The 21100-nt window shown below is 41.1% G+C and overlaps 1 protein-coding gene across 6 annotated transcripts; it reads right to left on the reverse strand.

The window, feature by feature from the left end:
• Nucleotides 1–282: 282 nt before the first annotated feature.
• On the reverse strand, nucleotides 283–20623 carry cnsta (consortin, connexin sorting protein a). 6 transcript variants are annotated; one of them, XM_061765882.1, is made up of 14 exons: nucleotides 20446–20617; nucleotides 17189–17288; nucleotides 15673–16047; nucleotides 13845–13964; nucleotides 13357–13751; nucleotides 11827–11857; nucleotides 11098–11184; nucleotides 8299–8380; nucleotides 7816–7837; nucleotides 7639–7699; nucleotides 4312–4844; nucleotides 3799–3984; nucleotides 2702–2855; nucleotides 283–2345 (listed from the first exon to the last, which is right to left on the reverse strand). In XM_061765882.1, the coding sequence occupies exons 2-14, from the start codon at nucleotides 17199–17201 to the stop codon at nucleotides 2134–2136; spliced, it is 2271 nt and encodes a 756-aa protein (XP_061621866.1). In that variant the 5' UTR covers nucleotides 17202–17288; nucleotides 20446–20617; the 3' UTR covers nucleotides 283–2133. The 6 variants fall into 6 exon arrangements, 5 of the variants coding, with proteins under 5 accessions (XP_061621866.1, XP_061621864.1, XP_061621865.1 ...); XM_061765880.1 differs by having other exon boundaries at nucleotides 13357–13964; nucleotides 20446–20619; XM_061765881.1 differs by lacking the exon at nucleotides 17189–17288 and having other exon boundaries at nucleotides 13357–13964; nucleotides 20446–20619.
• Between the last annotated feature and the right edge of the window lie 477 nt (nucleotides 20624–21100).

Consider the following 21100-nt stretch of genomic DNA (forward strand, 5'->3'; position numbering starts at 1 on the left):
TATATATATATATATAGTTTCAATGTTTTAGGTTAGGAAGTGTTCATTATACCACAAAATAACACAGCATATGCTGATATCCTGCCATATGGTGAATTGTGCATAACGTGAATGTGAAAATGTTAAGAAATCTGCAATCCACTGAATCCGCAATAGGTGAACCATAATATAGTGAGGGAACACGGTAATAATAACAATTAAACAGGTGTGTATTAGCATCATCTAAACTGTGACAGTGATTCTGGTCTTAAACAAATACAGTAGAAGAAACACACAATTAAATCCATGTTTCAAGTCCAGACTTTACTTTAAATTTGACATGAACAGATACTCCGAACCTCAGAGATCTGAGTGGAAGCAATTCTTTGTTCAGATTTCATTAAAATAAAATAAAAAATAAAAATAGAATCACTCGATCAACTTATTCAAATCTGCAGTCAAGAAAGACATTTACATTACGTTTTATTTTTTTTTCTTTCAACACTGACCCTCCACATACTGAGTCTTCTTCTCTTTAATATAGGACATCTTCCACAAACTTTCACGTTAGACCAAAGTGAACATTGCTGTCATCAGCTCATGAGCGATACACAGAACTTCATGACACACATTTCCATTTTGCTGTAAGCTAATTTTTTGATTCTCAGAAGAGTGTAAAAACATGATCATCTAATGTGACAAGAGGACCAACCTGCTAGGTATAAAGGTGATACAAGCAAATTACACATAATTGTTAAAAAGCATTTGATTACAAGGTAAAGTGGCCTGATGAGTAATGCCAGCATGAATGACAAAAAGCTATTTTAATGTGCAACAACAATCATTAAGTGACAAGAACGACAAAAACAAAATGCATCCGCTGACTCATAAATAAAAAGTAGACACAATTAAAGATTTTCAGTCATCTGAACCAGCCAGATGACTCGTGCAAGAAAAAAAACAAACAAACAAAAAAACAACAAGTAATTTAAGACATATTACATCATTGTATGACATGATAATACTGCATACTTTTCATAATGCATATAAGACTACATGGAAGCTCCTAATATGTGAAAACTGTATTGTTGCCATCTTTGTTTGATATTTTCGCACCATTTGCGGGCGTCCAACGCAACATGCAACATGTCATGTATACAGTAGATACCGACTAGAAATGCTTTAAAACAAAAATTGGACTGGTAGGACAATACAATGTCGTATTCCGAGAAAAATCGGCCGCACAAAGAAAAGGTCTCCTCCCAAAGGGTTAAAAATAAAGAACCAAAAAAACCTCTCAAATGTGGGGAAACAAAACAACAGCGGCTCTCACAAAGAGGATGATGCCCAGAAATCCTGAGAGGTGTAAAGACCCAGCTGGGCCGACACAAAGCTACATAACATAACATTGTAAATTACAATGAATAATTTTTAGATGCAAGAGGTCTCTAGTTTGAGGATAATATTGCAGTACTTCCAAAAAAACAAACAAACAAAACAAAAAAGAATCGTACCAGTCATGTTAAACTTTCCCATATTCCTGTAGTTGTATGTTTTAGATTAGTTTGTAAATGTACAAGTAGAACACACTGCTAAGTGGTGGAACAATGCATAGCTTAAGAGTAGCGTTATTCATCGTAAATTGTCCGTAGTCCAGCAACAGCTCAATTTGTTAAAAAGAAGAAAACTTTAAAAATACATAGTGTAAATGCTTTACATATGACTGAAAACATTCATTCAGCATGTTAAGACATGATTAAGACTGCAATGCATGATTTCTTTCCATTTGTTATTTAAAAAAAAAATAATCAATAAAAGCAACTCGAGATGTTGCAACATTTTGCAAAATGCCCATGAGGCCAATATTTGTGCAGCACATGTGTAGAGAGCACGTCTCAGCCCTCCAGTTTACAACCTTTTTTTTTTTTAATTTTTTAAACATAAACACCAACTTATAGTGGTGTCAGCTGTTATTCCTGCTTTCTTGAAGGAAGCCAGTGAGTAGTATGGATCCAGTCATGGTTTGTTTCTAAACAACAGACTCTTTGGTGGACCTGAGGTGTAACCACTTCTTTCACTTTTTCATAATAAAGGGACACCTGGGTGACTGACTTGTGTAATGCTGACTGTTGTCTGTCCCTTGTTGACGAGCCGCTACGTCGAACTCGGGGCTAACCACTGTTGGAGCTGAGCTACGCCGCGCTGCATCTGTCCAAAGTAAAAGTCCACATTTCTGGAGAAGTCCCGGCAGACGGAGGAATGCACGTCACCCAGAGCACAGTAAAGGGTGGTGCCGCCCATGCTGATCACCACAGTAACCAGACAAAGCAGAAAGAGAAGCAGGCAGGAGTCTCTGCCACCAACATCTGCAAAACAGTTTTAAATGAAATAATTCATAAAAAGCATGCAAATTAGGCCTTGCAAGCCATCCATCCATTTTCTATACACCCACTCAACCTGTTCAGGGTCAGAGAGCTGCAGTCTATCCCAGTGTACTTAGAGCAAAATATGGACTCAACCCACAGGTTGTCAGTCAATCAAAGGGCACATAGAGAGGGAGACAATCATTCACACTCACACCATAACAAAGTGGGAACTGGACCCAGACTGTGTGCATTGAAGTCATGTGAGTCTACATCTACACAATCAGTGACAAAATTTAGCCAAATAAGGTGATTCATCCATTTCAGGTATATGAGACGCTGAGTAAACAGAAACTCACCACTATCAAAGCCATCATCTGCTACTTTGAAGCGGACTCGTCTTTTGGCAGTGGGTTTATTGGACCTGGACTCCAGACTTGCAGACAAACTAAGATAGTCGGAAGGCAAAGTCCTCTTCTTCAAGATTGAGATGAGGCCAGAGGCAGGAGACATCTGGGATCAGACAGAATAAAACACACAATAACATGAAAAGCATCTCCATTTGCACCAGTTCCATCAGAATATTTCCTGGTTTACTTAAGAGTCAGCTTTCCATCCATGTCCACTCGGTGTCAGTGCATCACGCAATAAGCAGTACTGAACTCTGAACTACATCATCCAATTTCCTTCCAACATTGCTTGCTCTGCAGTCGGGAGTGCTTATGTACGTGGAATGTCCAAAACAATCAATAAATAGCAAGGCAGCACTAAAGGAAACAAACTCCCTATTTCTGTTGCCTTTGTTTAGACCGCATTAGCAGGATCTCAAAATAATGTATTTGAGTTTATGAATGCCTGTCACTCATCTGTGGGATTGAGAGAAGAAAAAAAAGAAAAAGCATATTACGTTCAGCAAATACATTTCAGTTATATATAGAATGCAAATCAACTAGAATAGTGTACATGGAACACCTTAAACAAACATTCAATCAATGCCAGCTCAGCACTAATGGAGAACGCCCGCCTAATTCTTGATTAATTCAGCTGCCTTTGTCTAGACCATATTAGCATGTTTGTTAATGCTGACATTCAAAACGGATGTATGATAATTTATGTTTGAGTAGACGCTGAATAAGCTTTCATATCTGCAGAGCAAAAACAGTAGCAGGGTTATTGCATTAATGTGTTTATTGACATTATGGCGGGCAAAATGTAATACAGTAATAATAGCTATTGCTCATTCACAAAAAATGCCTGTCCGTCATCTGTGGGATTGAAAAAAAAAAAGCATAAGTAAAAGCATCAGACCATGAAAATGAGACATAACAACATTCAAACTTCACACTCAGGCAAATATTACAGTCAGCAAATTAACACAAATAGGCATTGACGCTCACATTTAACACAAGCTGTCAAAAGTTGAACTGGTAAATAAGCATGAACGTGTACAACACACCTCTACAGCGATGAGTTTAGCCATGTCGTCCAGTGTGATAGCGTCTCTAAAGATGTCAGCTCGCTCAGCCTCATATTCTTCCTGCTCCTCCTCTTCCTCGTTGCCCAGCTCGGGGTGTTTCAGGAGAGCCTCTTGAGGAAGATCGGCATCATCATCATCCTGCTGCAGGCTGCTTTCATTTCCCTCCTGCAGTCGAAATGGAATGCAGTGCTTATTGCGTGCACATCCATATTCAGGGAACAGCAACAGATGTTCCACTCCAGGTTGCTCTGTGGTAAGACTTAGCTGAGACAGAGGCTGACATTATCTGCTGCTTCATAACAGCAAGAGCGACAAAGACAAGAGGCACTTGAAGATTTCAATAAGAGAAAAAAAAAAAAAACTACATTTCTGTACGACAGACTAAATCTACTGCCAAAAAGAAATGACTTTAAAATAATGACTCATTATTTTTGTACCCAACTTAAAAATATATGCATATCAAAACAAAAACACTTAAAATTGGATTTGTACCTTGATCTCTTGACAAATCTCCTCTTTTCCTTCCACTTGCGGTTCCTGGTGCAGATGTTCCACCTCCACATCTATCCCACGGAGCACTTTGCTCTCTACCTCTCCCTCTTCTTCTTCAGTCTCATCTTCCATCATCAGTGGCTCCGCTGCCTCTCCCACATTGCTCCCCTCGTCCTCCCAATCCACCTCCTTTTCCAGAGCCAAACCTAAATCTCCTCCCTGAAGCTCTGCGGGCTTGGTCTGATCCATTTGTACAGCTTCAGAGGGGTGCAACACATTTCCTGGGGCTGAAGTGGCGTGTTCCAGACACTCCCCTTGCTCTCTACCACTGCCCTCCTTCTCGTCAGTCAGCTCAGTCCCATGCAAACTGGCCCTCCCTTCTGAATTGCATTCAGGGACTTCCCTGTCCTTTTCGGTACTGTTGGGGGAATCGAGTCGATGTGACAGAATAATGGAGGGTGTGAGTGGATGGCTGGTCTGTGGACATGAGGAGTCTTCTGCTCTATTCTCCATCCTACCTTCAATGTGACAGGCTGGAGAAAAGGAACCACAAAGCAGCAAGTGTCAGGTATAAAAGAATCTAAGTGTCTTGAAGGTAAACAGGAAGGACAGTAATAATACAAAGTGGCAGCGAAATGCTCTATACAGGTATTTATATACAGGTTTCCTATTTACTGGGGACAGAGCAGCTCTATTCCTCTGTGGAAGTATCACTATATATACAGTGGGTACGGAAAGTATTCAGACCCTCTTAAAATTTTCACTCTTTGTTACATTGGAGCCATTTGCTGAAATCATTATAAAAAAATCCTCATTAAATGTGCACACAGCACTTCATATTGAAAGGAAAAAAAAATATTGTTTACATTTTTGCTGATTTATTAAAAATGAAAAACTGAAGTATCACACAGCCAAAAGTATTCAGACCCTTTGCTGTGACACTCATATTTAACTCCGATGCTGTCCATTTCTTCTGATCATCCTTGAGATGGTTCTACACCTTCATTAGAGTCCAGCTGTGTTTGATTATACTGATCGGACTTGATTAGGAAAGCCACACATCTGTCTATATAAGACCTTACAGCTCACAGTGCATGTCAGAGCAAATGAGAATCATGAGGGCAAAGGAACTGCCTGAAGACCTCAGAGACAGAATTGTGGCAAGGCACTGATCTGGCCAAGGTTCCAAAAAGATTTCTGTTCCACTTAAGGTTCCTAAGAGAACAGTAGCCTCCATAATCCTTAAATGGAAGACGTTTGGGACGATCAGAACCCTTCCTACAGCCAGCCGTCCGGCCAAAGTGAGCAATCGGGGGAGAAGAGCCTTTGTGAGAGAGGTAAAGAAGAACCCAAAGGTCACTGTGGCTGAGCTCCAGAGATTGAGTCGGGATATGGGAGAAAGTTCTAGAAAGTCAACCATCACTGCAGCCCTCCACTAGTCTTGGCTTTACGGCAGAGTAGTCCGACAGAAGCCTCTCCCCAGTGCAAGACACATGAAAGCCCACATGGAGTTTGTGCAAAAAAAAAAAAAAAAACACCTGAAGGACTACAAGATGGTGAGAAATAAGATTCTCTGGTCTGATGAGACCAAGATAGAAATTGTTGGCCTTAATTCTAAGTGGCATGTGTGGCGAAAACCAGGCACTGCTCATCACCTGTCCAATACAGTCCCAACAGTGAAGCATGGTGGTGGCAGCATCATGCTGTGGGGGTGTTTTTCAGCTGCAGGGACAGGACGACTAGTTTCAATAGAAGAAAAGATGAATGTGGCCAAGTACAGGTATATCTTGGACGAAAACCTTCTCCAGAGTGCTCAGAACCTCAGACTCGGCTGAAGGTTGACCTTCAAAAAAGCACCCTAAGCACACAGCTAACATAACGAAGGAGTGACTTCACACCACCTCCATGACTGTTTTTCAATGGCCCAGCCAGAGCCCTGACTTAAACACAAATGAGAATCTCTGCAGAGACCTGAAAATGGCTGTCCACCAACAGTCACCATCCAACCTGAGAGAGGATCTACAAGGAGGAATGGCAGACGATCCCCAAATCCAAGTGTGAAAAACTTGAATACTAAACTCATTCCCAAAAAGACTCATGGCTGTATTATCTCAAAAGGGTGCTTCTACTAAATACTGAGCAAAGGCTGTGTGGTAGTTCAGTTTTTCTTTTTTAATAAATCTGAAAAAAAATGCAACAATTCAATTTTTTTCTGTCAATATGGGGTGCTGTGTGTACATTAATGAGAAAAAAAATTAATTTAAATTATGTTTACTAGCAAATGAGGTCCCAGCTTTTTTGGAACCGGTTGCAGCCATAAAATTCTAAGTTAATGATTATTTGCTAAAAGCAATAAAGTTTGAACATTAAATATCTTGTCTTTGTAGTGCATTCAATTAAATATAGGTTGAACATGATTTGCAAATCATTGTATTCTGTTTTTATTTATGTTTAACACAACGTCCCAACTTAATTGGAATTGGGGTTGTACATTATGTAAGCCATACATAAATTAAGAGGCCACCTTTTGCCAGCAGGGCATCTCCATTATTATACACATTTTGTGTCAAAATCCATTTATCCATTTTGCACCGCTCATCCTGTTCAAGCAAGGACACTGAAGCCTATCCCAGCTGACTTTAGAAAAAGCTTCGAAAAGCAAACTAGATTGGTCGCCAGTCAATCAAATGGGACACATAAACAACATTCACACTCGCATTTATACCTACGGAGCAGGAATCAATCCCATGCCAGCGGCAGGAAAGTCAGCTACTGATTCATAAGCCTGCTGAACTGATGAGCTGCAAAGCAGGACTTGTTTTTTTATAGCCACATCTTGCAAGGCGCAGGAAAAATTATATGCGGCGGGTTCACAAACACTGGCACACACAGAGGCAAACATGATGTGGAGCACTGTGACTTTCATTTAGGGACTAAATTGAATAATTGTAAATAGTTTGTACCCACTCTATGCTAGTTTAATGTAACCACTACTACGAATTATTGCATCTGTTCTTCCTCTGGTTCAATCTAATTTAAAAAAAAATTTAAAAAACACTTTTCATATCCAATTAGTAACTAATTACTGTTAAATGTAATTTGCCCCAAACTGGTGAATACAGACTACAAACATTAAATTACATATTTCACAAATTATCTTGACCTGAAAACAAAACCTACCAATGACCTTCCAGATTTGCATCTGTGTGTGTAATGACAACAGAACACCCTGTCTCAGCAACAAACCTCTATAAACATGGAGGAACATAAAATACGTACGACAACTGTCTCTCTCTCCCACACATCCTCCCTTCCTCACTCGCTCACCTGGTGGAGGCAATGCATCCCCTTGTTCAAGCAGGGGCCTTAAGAAGTCCAGAGATGAAGACTGTGAATGCACACATACATATTCTTAAGTTAAAAACAAAAAAACAAAAAAAATCAACAATAGGGTATATCATCTTCCTTTTATATATACACAGATAAAAATTCTGAGTGTCTTACTGCTGCATCTGTAGCATTTGGTCTATAATGAGAAGAAAGACAAAATGACATGGGGGTTAGTATTTTCGTTTTAGTGAATTTAGACGTACAAGATAGGTCATGCTTCTCTACTCTGTCAATCTAATATTAGCCTGGGCATATTTCCCAGGCTATTACAACATGTACGTGTATGTGTGCGTGTCTGAGAGTCAAGTGAGGTGAAACCTTAGCAGCACAACGGCTCAAATGCCTGAAAGTGCAAAAGGAGCAGTGGTATCTTTGAGCCGTTACTGCCGTACTTACCACCACACACAGATACAGATATAAAGAAAAAATGATGCAATGGTGGTCGTCACACACAGACATACACTAAAGCCACCTTGTGTGCTTATTTTGGGGTATACTGTATATTTTATTTGTCATGTTATTTCTTTATTACTTTTACGAGAACTTTAAATACATTTGTCATGCATTACAATGTAAACTAAAAAGACACAGACTGACCGAGTGTGCGTCTGGCAGATGTCTCTGAGAGTGTCCAGATGTCGGGCTTCCAGGCTGGGCGAGCTTCTTGTACACAGACTTTCTATGAAGAACAAACAAAATGTTAAAATATTATTACAATGAAGAAATTGGTGACACTTCAAATTTGGTCAGGTATTCATACTGTTTTACATTATGTCAGCTCTCTGAACTTGGTGTAATAGCAAAGATGAGCTGGATTCACTCTGGGGTAAACAGACTGTGTTTCAGACAGATAGAATTAGAAGAGAAAAAAAAAAATACTATATTAGGCCTGCCGCTCACCGAGTGAACGTGACTTAAGTGGACCATACATCCATCCATTTTCTACCGCTTATCTGAGGTCGGGTCGCGGGGGTAGTAGCTTTAGGAGGGATGCCCAGACTTCCCTCTCCCCAGCCACTTCATCCAGCTCTTAAGGGGGCATCCTGAGGCGTTCCCGGGCCAGCCAAAAGACGTAGTCTCTCCAGCGTGTCCTGGGTCTCCTCTCGGTGGGATGTGCCCGGAACACCTTACCAGGGAGGCATCCTAATCAGATGCCCCAGCCACCTCATCTGGCGTCTCTCGATGTGGAGGAGCAGCGGCTCTACTCTGAGATCCTCCCAGATGACCGAGCTTCTCACCCTATCTCTAAGGGAGTGCCCGGGCATCCTGCGGAGGAAACACATTTCGGCCGCTTGTATCCGGGATCTTGTTTTTTCGGTCACGACCCATAGCTCGTGACCATAGGTGAGGGTAGGAACATAGATCGACCGGTAAATTAAGAGCTTCGCCTTTCGGCTTAGCTCCTTCTTCACCACAACGGACCGATACAATGTCCGCATCACTGCAGAAGCTGCACCAATCCGTCTGTTGATTTCCCGTTCCATTTTTCCCTCACTCGTGAACGAGACCCCAAGATACTTGAACTCCTCCACTTGGGGCAGGATATCATCTCCGACCTGGAGAGGGCACGCCACCCTTTTCCGACTGAGGACCATGGTCTTAGATTTGGAAGTGCTGATTCTCTTCACACTCGGCTGCGAACTGCTCCAGTGAGAATTGGAGATCACGGCTTGATGAAGCCAACAGAACCACATCATCTGCAAAAAGCACAGAGGCAATACTGATGCCACCAAACCAGACCCCCGCTACGCCACGGCTGCGCCTAGAAATTCTGTCCATAAAAGTTATGAACAGAAGGGCAGCTGACAAAGGGCAGCTTTGGCGGAGTCGAACCCTCACCGGAAACGAGTTTGACTTACTGCCGGATATGCGGACAAAACTCTGACTCCGGTCGTACAGGGATCGAACAGCCCATATCAAGGGGTTCGGTACCCCATACTCCCGAAGCACCCCCCACAGGACTCCCCGAGGGACACGGTCGAACGCCTTCTCCAAGTTCACAAAACACATTCAGACTGGTTGGGCGAACTCCCATGCACCCTCGAGGACCCTGCCGAGGGTGTAAAGCTGGTCCACTGTTCCACGGCCAGGACGAAAACCACACTACTCCTCCTGAATCTGAGATTCGACTTCCCGACGGACCCTCCTCTCCAGCACCCCGAATAGACCTTACCAGGGAGGCTGAGGAGTGTGAGCACCCTGTAGTTGGAACACACCCTCCGGGTCCCCCTTCATAAAAAGGGGGACCACCACCCCAGTCTGCCAATCCAGAGGCACTGTCCCCAATGTCCACGCGATGTTGCAGAGGCGTGTTAACCAGGACAGCCCCACAACATCCAGAGCCTTTAGGAACTCCGAGCGAATCTCATCCACCCCCGGGGCCTTGCCACCAAGGAGCTTTTTAACCACCTCGGTGACCTCAACCCCAGCGATAGGAGAGCCCGCCTAAGAGAACCCAGACTCTGCTTCCTCATGGGAAGGCGTGTCGGTGGCATTGAGTAGTTTGCAACTGTTCGCCACAGACCAAGCGATTGAGTACCGCACATCTACCGACACGCTTAAAACAGAAAACCCTGTGTCGGGTTTTGAGGCTTCACATACAATATATTATACTGTATTATCTTTTTATTGAACAACAAAAATGTAGCGATTGTCAAGGAAGAAGCAGATTGGCACAAAGAGAGGAAATGGGCGCCAATAAAGGAGAGTGTGTGGATATTTTGAGAGACTGTTGACAATGATTGATCGCCCACACCATTAACTGACTCCACCCGTGCATTTCAGTGAAAGAGACTCTCCACACTTTGCTTTCTTGCCAGAGGTTAAAATCGTCACTGTATGGTGCAAACCTCCTATGCCCAAATGTCCCCACGCGGGTCAGTTACTTTTACAAATTACTGACCCATCTAAAGTGTTGAAAATTGCTTGCTCTCTTTGATGAAGCAATGTTACTGGCTCAACAAAAATGCCGTGTTTTTTTTTGGGGGGGGGGGGGGGAGTTTCCTGAAAAGTGATGGTTTTGGAGATGCAAGGATTCTTCCCAACGCCAGTGATATTAAATTATATCTAAATATTAATACGATCTAATAACTATCTATAATAATAAAGATATGAATTATATATAAATATAGCTCAGTATTATTGGAAAACACTATCGATATATACTATAATGGTACGGTTTGGTGGCGTTGGTTTCGGCCGCATCCCACGGAATGCGGCGGGCCTTCAAGCACATATCTTAGGAGACAAATGGACAAAATGTGCAGCGCGAACATGAATATGGTCTCCTTAGTCTAAGGAGTCAACTAAAAGTTTATTTAGGTTATAGGCAGCAGAAAATAAATAAAGATGTGAAGTTAGTTAACTGCAACTACAGCATAAGCCACTGTACGTTACCCCACTGTTGCTGAAGAGCATTCAGGTTGTCCAACACTCTCTGGTGATAGAGCCTCTCCAGCTGAATGCACCTTAAAGCCAAACAGTCTGAATTCCAAAAGTTAAAGAGCACACGTAATGGCTCTGGAGATACTACATAGACTGTATTCATCTTTGTTTTTCTGTCATAACTTGTGTTGCGGAATTGAGAAAACATAGGGGAACAAAGTGAAAAGTGTAGAGGAGAAAGTAGTGCTCATGTTTATGGATATGTGCAACCAGCCATAATACAATCCCTCTTTGACATGTCTCAATACCCCCTCTCTTGCCAAGCAGTCTCTATACATACATGCCATAGCTAGGCCAGCTCTTCCCTTGTATCCTTCTTAAAAACGTGTTTCTCAGATTACATCACCTTTTCTTGTTTTCTGACACCTTTCTAACAATGAGTTGCACTTTGTCCTTATTTGACTGATTATACTGCAGATGGTTCATTGGCTATGATTAAAAGAACACTGCTTTAGTAATTGTTAAAATAAATATAAGCCGACATCAAGACCAATAGTTTTCCCTGATGCTTTCTGTGCTGATTTATCCCTCGTTTCTCTCCTTCTGGGCAAATTAATTTCAGTAAATTGTGCGTACAACAACTTACAGTCAATCAGCATTAATAGGTTTTAGAAATCGCATATTAAAACAAAATATACCCCCTTCCCCAAGACACAAAAATATACATAATAATAAGGATACAATCTTCATGACGGACAGAGGCTTCGGCAATCTGCAGGAAGAGACAACAACCTTTAAAACAATGACAAGCATTTTTCATCATTTCTAAGAAAAGAACAACTCTGGTGGATTCAACTAGACTAAGAGATGTCACAACAGAAACTCTACCTCACCTCAGTCAGTGTCAGTGTCACTTTTATGTTGCTCAGCTGATCACAGAACAAGTGTGCATGTGTTTCAAGTGTGTGCATGTGTGAGTGAGAGAGCACAAGAGAGAGAGGACACAAAAAGCGCTCACATTTCAATTTAAAGGACCAGTACATCATATTTAGAGGGATCTATTAAACAAAGAAAATACTAATCTGCACATTGAATTAAGGCATGATATACAAGGTATTTTTTATTGTCAATTCTACAATATGCGTAGCACATACAGAGGATTGAAATTACGGTACTCAAGGGCCCACGGTGCTACAAAAAAATATTTTAAAAAAGTATCATTAATAAACATCAGTATAACACTAGTACACTAGAAGTCAATAATAAAGGCTCTGACCTTAGAGATGCCACAATAGAAACTCTACCTCTCCTCAGCCAGTGTCTCCAACAGCTTGTTTTTGCCTATTAAACTGGTCTATAAAGAGGGTTTTCTGTCAGACTCAAATCATTGCACATCTCATTAAGTTAATGACTGTACTGCAGCAAGCATTGTCGATCAGCTTGCCAAAAGCATATACATCGGTAAGTTGATGTAGGCTAAACAACAGGTACGCTCTAACTTTAACACAGCCGCTACGGTCCCTACAGCTTATTTGAAAAGTATCTAAAATAAGTACTGCGTGTTCACACAATGCATGTTTTAAAATGATGCAAAAAAGAAATCTTGTGCTTCGTTAGGAACTAGTCTTGGATACATTAACGTATTCTTGCAGGTGTGCATTCTGGAGGCGTCAATAAATCCAACTAACAGAAATCCTTTACATCTCAACGCACACATTTTGCCGAGCAAGTACCAAACTCAACTACCTGAGAGAGATCTTTGTATGTGTATTGTGAATGCAGTATTCTGGGCATGTTTCAAATGACACCATCCCTTAGAGCAGGGGTGTCAAACTCGTTTTTGTCACGGGCCACATCGCAGTTATGACTTCCCTCAGAGGGCCACTACGATTGTAGACCCATATAAATGAAAGATTACCTCATATACTGTTACAGTATACACAACACATTGATGAATAACCAGTTCTGAAATCAGAAGCCTATAAACACATGTTTTTCAACTATTACATTTCTTTTCAAAGGGGGATTGGTTAAGAAAGAAAAAAAAAAAAACGCTTGCAAATATCTCAATGGTATTACACCAGAACACAATTAGCGATTTTGATTTGCTTTCGCGGGCCACATAAAATGATGTGGTGGGCTGGATTTTGACACCTGTGCCATAGAGGTATCATAGATAATAGGGTTTTTTCTTTTTTTTTTTTTTTTTTAAACAGGTGTTAAATCTTCAAGAGGATTAAAGGCATTTGGTGGTGAAATACAATACATTACCTGATGAAGGTCTTGTGGAAGGCAAGTATCATCTCCTCTCTGGGCCAACTGCTCCAGGGAGGCCATCAGAGTAGGGATGGGCCTTGTGGTGCAGCTGGGCACTGCAGAGGAACTATAGTCATCTGATTGTAGAAATGTCGATCCAGAAGAGGAGCAGGGTTGTGTACCAGTCTTTATATGCCCTGTGGTGAAGGTAAAGGGCTCTGCTGTTTGACTAGTAGATGTGATGGTATGGGGCCTTATAGGGGATGTCTCTGGGTGAAGGTCAGAAACATCAGGGCATGTGAGCCCTTCACTTGGGACAGATGTGGTAAGAGGTTCCGAAATGGATTGTGCGTTTCTGGCAGTAGTTGCTGGGATATGTTCAGGTCCATCAGTACAGCTCAGGCCTGTGTCTGAGGTTAAAGATAGATGAGAAAAAAGCACAGCCCCCGTCATGACGGTATATCCTGGTGTGCTGGAGGCAAGCAATGTGGCGTTAAACCCACCGAAATCCACTTCACTCTGGCCCAGTTCCAATGGGCTGATGGGACATGATGTTTCTTGCAAGACAGGGGATGTAGGTTCTGGACTCGTCCCAGGACTGAAAGGATTCTCCAGCAGACTTCCTGCAGAGGGAAAAGGACAAATCGTATAAAGTATAAGCACATATCATTTTATAGGTTTTGGCCAAGTACACTCCGTTATATGTTCCTGAAAATTGACTTTTGGGAATACAACCGGCCAGGTTGAAGAATTCTCAAAACTCATCTTAGTTTGTAAATGAGCATGTTTTTTCTTCTATATAAGACATCAGTGAGCCAAGTTCTCCTTACGTGTGCCAAAAACTGAAGGAGGCTTTATTGATGGCTGTGTTAATTTGTAAACCTGATCCATCTCCACAAAATCTTCACTTGTACAGTGCTGCCTTGAGTTACAAGTGACCCGAATAACGAGTTTTCGAGATACGAGCTGTGGCTCGGTCAATTGTTTGCTTTGACTTGCGAGGAAAAATTTGAGATTCGGGTGCTGTACGATGGGAGTGAACTCAACTCACTTCACAACAACCAGCAGTTTGGCACGTAGTCAACAATTCTTCTAACAAAGTGGCTCCAAGCTATTAATTAACATTACTAGTTGAATTTACTGTCAAACTAAACATAAAACAAAGAAAATCGCACATTGTGTACTTAAACAACCACATAGCTTTGCCTTACGGCAGTCCGTTTAGCCTAATGCTAACAAAAAGTGCCATAGCCGTCGTTATAACCCTTTAAGCAACGACTGTTTGAACACAAATGATGGAGCAACACGTAGACAGACAATATAACAATACTCGCAGGTGCATATTTATTTATTTATTATTTATTTTTTTAGAAAAATGACTAATATTACTGCAGCTTACTGAGTCAGTTGTGAAACTCTTCTTCATGTGGGTCTCTATGTCTTGCACAATTTTGCCTCCCGGTGGCCAAGGCACGCACACCAAAAGGAGCAGGACAGTTGCCATTAAATTTAAATGAAAAATGTGGCAAACATTATTCAATCATTTACATTCTATTTAATTATGTAATGTGTCATTAGTGTATGTTTGTATAATGTACAATATCAGAGTGCTATTTTTCTTATTAAAAACACATTACAAAAGCTTTTGTTGTTTTTTATTTGGGGGGGGCAGTGGTACGGTAATTCACGTAATGGTATTTCTATTAATTTCAGTGGGAAAATATGATTTAAGATATGAGTATTTTGAGTTACGAGCATGGTCACTGAACAAATTGAACTCGAATCTCAAGGCACCACTGTATCCCAATTCAGGGGCTGCATTTTAAGGCTGATGACTTTCTAATGCCGTGCAAAGGCAATCCCAATTCAAATGCTCCTTCATTTGTCCCATTCTGTTGCCAATTTTGCTGGGAGCGTGACTAATGTTCTACAATATTGTCAGTCCTGAAACAAAATGTAGACAGCATTGTGATTTAAGATTTACTGAATCCAGGATGGGTAGCATGCCTGCCTCACAGTTCTGAGGTTTGAGTGGAGTTTGCATGTTCTCCCTGTGCTTCTGTGGGGGTTCTCCGGCTTCATCCCATCTTCCAAACACATGCATGTTAGGTTGAATGAAAACTGTAGATTGTCCATAGGTGTGAATGAGAACGTGAATGGTTGCTTGCGTTTGACTAACGGATAACAACTAAACACGGACAACTAAATATTGAGCAGTGTATTTAGAAATAACTGTACGGACATGCAAGATTTTCCTTTTCATCAATTTTCTGTGTTCACTTTTAAAAGGTAAGCGGTTTTGTACGTGTAATGTCTGTCTGCTTTCTGTACCTGTTTCTGAATAGGAGGAATCTGTCATAACAGTATCTGGAGACTGGCAGTGCATTTGGCAACTTGATGCCTCTGATTCTTCCTCTTCATCCTTCATCACCTCATCAATGTCCTCTTCTTCTTCTTGGCTTGTACTTTTGTGTGTCTCCAACTTCTCCTTGTTCTCCCCATTGTTGTTGTGAGACACTTTCGAGGAGAGTCCAGCTCCATAATCATTATGTAGCGCTGACGTATGTTCAGCCTGAGTGAGCGGGTTGATCTCGTTGAGGTTTTGAGCTTGGGCAGTATGAGATTCAGGGTGGGATGTGTTATCACAACAGTCAATCCCATCTGCCACAACTTGTGACATTATTCTGTCCTCATAGTCCAACTGACCTGGAGACAAAGAGGAAATACATGAATAGGTTTGAGCATCGAAAATCGAGAACCGACTGGAACCGGGACCAACATTCCGGCTCTCTCTGAATAGTTCATATTTAAAAATTTCATTTCCCAGTTTCGATGCCTACAGTCTGCCGACCCCGAAGAACAAAAGTGACGAAAACTAACAAGGGAGAACGCGCACGAAAACGTGCTTGTGCCCAACGGCTGCGGCGAAGTGTTTCTTAACTTTATTAAAATAAATGACTAGTCGCCTCAGTGCAACACTTGGAATAAGATTATATTGTGCAAAGGAGGCTTTTGCGATCTGTAGAAGTCTGACGTGCTCCCTCCTACCCCAACATTGAGGCAGCTAAGAAGTTAAACGGTGGGTTGCACTCTTGCACTGAATGTTTTTAGCGTTTTAGTCTTCAAACCAATATAAGAGCTGGTGACGAGACACAAAAATAAAATGTAAATTATTTTTACCATACTGGAAATAAAATAGAAACAGTCGCATTACCAGCTTAACATTGAGCTAAAACTTCACCAAAGGTCAAATTCGCAACTTTACATCACAATGAATTGGGACAAAATTCACATAAACGTCACAAAGTATCACAAACATTAACCTTGTGCCTCATCGGTGGGTAGGTAAAAGAATCAACGTTTTACAGAGCATTTGGTTTCATTCATTACTCTTTCATACTGTCTAATTTTACTTTCGTTTTCACCGGTGTCGTGTGAAGTTACCTTTCGTGCCAAAATGCTGAGTTCTGGTGCACACCCTTCAAAATATAAAAGGCTACATGCTTAAAACAGCCATTTGACGTGATAAAACAGTCGCAAATAACTATTTTAACAATGCCATATTTAACTTTTAGCTGGAACCTTAATTCGTGAATATTAAGTCAATTGAGTTAGTTACACACACATTCATTGTCTTTTAGTTGATCAGTTTGATATTGATACTGGTTATAAAGAACCCCAAGTCAAATGTTTATTTTCGTGTATGCTGCGGGCTGCTATGAAAATGGATATTTATAATTTGGACACCTCTTATTATAACCATGCAAACATTTTTTGACCCATCCCCATAAAAGAATCGGAATCGAAATGATTCATTGTGGTTTTGTTGATTACATTTCTCACTCACCACCATGATCCATCAGGCTCCACCCTCACAAAATTTGACCTATCAGGCTGCTGTCAACAATCTGACAAGCCACAAGAGAGAACGAGAAAGAACGGCCGCTCTGAAAAAAGAAAAAAAGAAAACAAACACATTACACAATTTAGCAAATAATCTGATTGATTTATCAGTGTAAGTGAGCGTGAGAAGGGCAAAGGATGCAAAACAGGTCCAACGTCATTCTTGAGTTGCTAAACAAATCCTTCTGGCCCTTAAACTACCAGCACATCGTACGTGTCAAAATAACATTATTTAAAACACATTGCAAACACAACTGCCAAGCAAAACAGTTGTTGCAAAACAAGAACTGGAAAACCACTGTTTCTACCACATATTTGTATTACCTGGAAGCTTGACAACAAATCTCTAGATCCATAATCAAAATAACAACATTTTGCATCCATTTGCAACAATAAAAATTGTGTCCTCTTCTCAGCTAAACATCATGAAATAAATTAGAACCTCTGAGGACCAGTTCCATGAATAAATTTTTCCCATAGGGGAAATTAGAATAATATATGCTGCAGGGATCATAAAACCTTAATTAAACTGTACAGAAAGAGTTGTACGTGACATTTTAATATTTGTAACAATCATAAGTACAAATCAACACCTGTATCATAATACTACAATAAATGAAACAAAAATGTAACGAACTGTGTTGGAGATGTGTATGCAAAAGTCCGGGGAAGAAAAAAAAAAAGGAAGCTTGCCAAAGCTCAGTCAATGTCATGCACTGCACGTTTTAATAGTGGATCGCAGAGTAAACAACAACACGATATATATTTGCAAAATTTGCAAACTCGGTATACACGGTACCGCCTCGTGAATATGTGATAATTAATAATTAAATATTTGTGCCACAGCTACTTTTTAACATTCTTAATTGCCTGTAATGTGTAAAAAATTAGATAACCCCCCGTACAGTAAACCTGAAAAGGACGTGGTGAAAAACGCACTGAGGGACGACAATTGTGTGGGCCTTGCAATCATTGCGATCGATACAATGCCCTGAGAATGAAATGACCTGGATGAATGAGAAAATTCACGGCATGTGTGCGCCTGGTAGGTGAGTCTCTTTACTCTCTCAACACTGAGCACAGCTGACTTTCCCACATACTGTACATTCCATTTTTCTTTTATTAATGATGTCAGGTCTATAGTTCTATGGTCATCATCACACTAATGTTAATCTTTTAAATGCTCACTGACCTGAAGTCTCACAAGATAAGTGTGACATCACTTACGGTAATGAATGGTTCAACCTTCAAATTTTGGTGCGTTATTTTAGGCTATACTTTTCCAAAAATATGCGTTGGTTTCCAAATTGTACAACACTTTTGGGCGTTGGAATTTTAGTGTTCCCGGAAGCATTTCAGCAACCTTTACCTCATCCATGAATGGAAAGCAGACTGAATTTTGTGATATTTTCCATATTGTGCTAAGAAATGTACAATCCTAAAACACACACACACAAACCACCAAAGGACTTGCTTTGCTTCTCTGTCATCCACAAAATAGGACAAAATGCAGCCATCTTGGTGAATGAAATCAATAAATCAATCTCAATCCCTGCAGCTGCAGACTGGCCTTTGGGTTGTATATAAAATATGTTTTGTGTGTATACAAATTGGTACAGTATATTACCCCAATTTCTTTGATTTAAAGTAATATTAGTGCGATAAACAATCAAGGAGAAGAGGGTGAAAAGGTGCAAGAGTTTAAGTACTTGGGATCAACAGTTCAGAGCAATGAGGAGTGTGGAAGAGGTGAATGAGAGGATAGGCAGGATGGAGCAGGTGGAGGAAAGTGCCAGCCAATTGGGGGAGCAGGAGTGAACTGCGACAGAAGAACACCAGTTAATGTGAAAGGAAAGGTTTATAGGATGGTAGTGAGACCAGCTATGTTAAATGGTTTGCAGATGATATCGATGCACTGATGACAGGAGACAGAGGTGGAGGCAGCAGAGTTGAAGATGCTGAGATTTTCTCATTGGGAAGTGACAAGGATGGAGAGGAGAGAATATGACCTCATCAGAAGGAGAGCACTGAGTGGAAGGTTTGGAGACAGAGCTTGGAGAGGCCAGGTTGAGATGGTTTGGACATGTGCAGAGGAGGGACAGTGGATATATTGGTAGATAGTTGCTGGAACTGGAGCCACCAGGTCACAGGCAGAGAGGAAGAACAAAGAGGATATTTATCATTGTGGCAAGGAAAACTTGTGGATACCGTGGGTTAGTGCAAAATGCAGTAAACAGGGAGAGATGGAAGAGGATTATTCACTGTGCCGATAGGAAAGAAGATAAACATAACAACCTCCTGCATGAGCATTGTTTCTTAATCAACTGCATCCCAAAGAGTCTGCCCCAAACAACGCTGACTGTCCATAGAACCACCCATCTTCTCTTCCTTCTCTACAGGGGCTCCATGAATAATAAAAGACATGAGGAATGGAAAGATCTCATCAGCAAACAGGAAGAAAGAAATAGAGCAATACCTAACACTGTGTATGGGCAGACTTACAGCCAAACCCACAGGACACCTCTTTAGGTACACCAGCAACATCGATGATACAGCTTTTCGTGATGGCTCGAGATGGTGATTATACGTAAGGGACACCTCATTAGGTACACAGTCACGGTAATGAAGTTAGGCCAGTGGTGACTTTGTGCCTAATGAAGTGTCCGTCAGGTATGTTTAGATCAACTCTGTACATCTATAGCTTTATAACACACTGCGCTGAGTTAACCTAGCATTGTAGTGCATTTCAGTCATAAAAGTCTTCCGTGTGACACGACGGGCCTTCGCGCAGTGCCACCGAACACATAGTTCGGTTCGGTGACGGCAGATGTGCTAGCTACAGCTAAGCGTTCACGTCATTGCTGACAAGATGAGCGACAACATTAGTTGAACATTAGCTAGTTGCTCAATGTGCTACGTTAGACCATAACACAGTTCACTGGCGCTATGGTCTACGGTCACACTAATTAGCACTATCGTAACCTTACCCGCTCAAAATTGACGTCGGTAGCGACCTAACTTAAACACGTTACCACCCCGTTCAAGAACGGTTTATAACGCAATTACGACGGCGTCGGTTATGCATTGAGTACCCATGAATAGTATCAGCGAATGCTAATGTTAGCTCGCCGTCCACATCTGCACAGCACAGACTCATTAAATTGTCTCACTGGATATTAGTTTGCTTTTAAATGACCTTACTTCTCGTTTAGTTTCCGAACAAGCACTTGTTTCGCATCGCCGACGAGCAGGTAATCCGACAGGAACGTCACCTCCCGCTGGCAAGGTTGTCGAAAAGGTGACAGCTCGAGACTGAAGTGACAAGACACCTTGCGGTTGTCGCTGTGACGCCTTTCGGCCACCGGGGGCGATGTTGCCAACGCCGATACTGAGTGGCTCGGTGTCGCCCGCTTTAGATACTACAAAAAGGATGGATACGAGCACCTGTATTTGGTGCCCTTTTCCCTACTCGGTTAATTTTGTTTTATCTCATTAATTGCAAATACAAATTTGTACTGTAAAATAAACATTCACATTTACTATTTTGATGTATTTATTAATTATAAATTATCAATGGCTGTTGAGTAATTTACTAAACTACTTTTAAACATTTTAACTTTTTATATATATAGATTTTGCTCAACCCTGCTGTAGAACAACCAGAATCTTGACAGCCTTGTAAACAAACTTTAAACTGTACCAAGTATTTTATTTCATTCAAATATTATTTTCATGTCAAACACTGAATGAGATGACATGGACTGTCTTGACCTGTTTGCAAAACCAGTAAAGTGGCGTATTGAAAGAATTTGTGCGACCAAAGGAAGTCAAATAGGAAAGTACATTTGAAGTCTCT

The sequence above is a fragment of the Phyllopteryx taeniolatus genome, chromosome 2, assembly GCF_024500385.1.
Source record: "Phyllopteryx taeniolatus isolate TA_2022b chromosome 2, UOR_Ptae_1.2, whole genome shotgun sequence".
In the NCBI taxonomy this organism is placed as follows: Eukaryota; Metazoa; Chordata; class Actinopteri; order Syngnathiformes; family Syngnathidae; genus Phyllopteryx; species Phyllopteryx taeniolatus.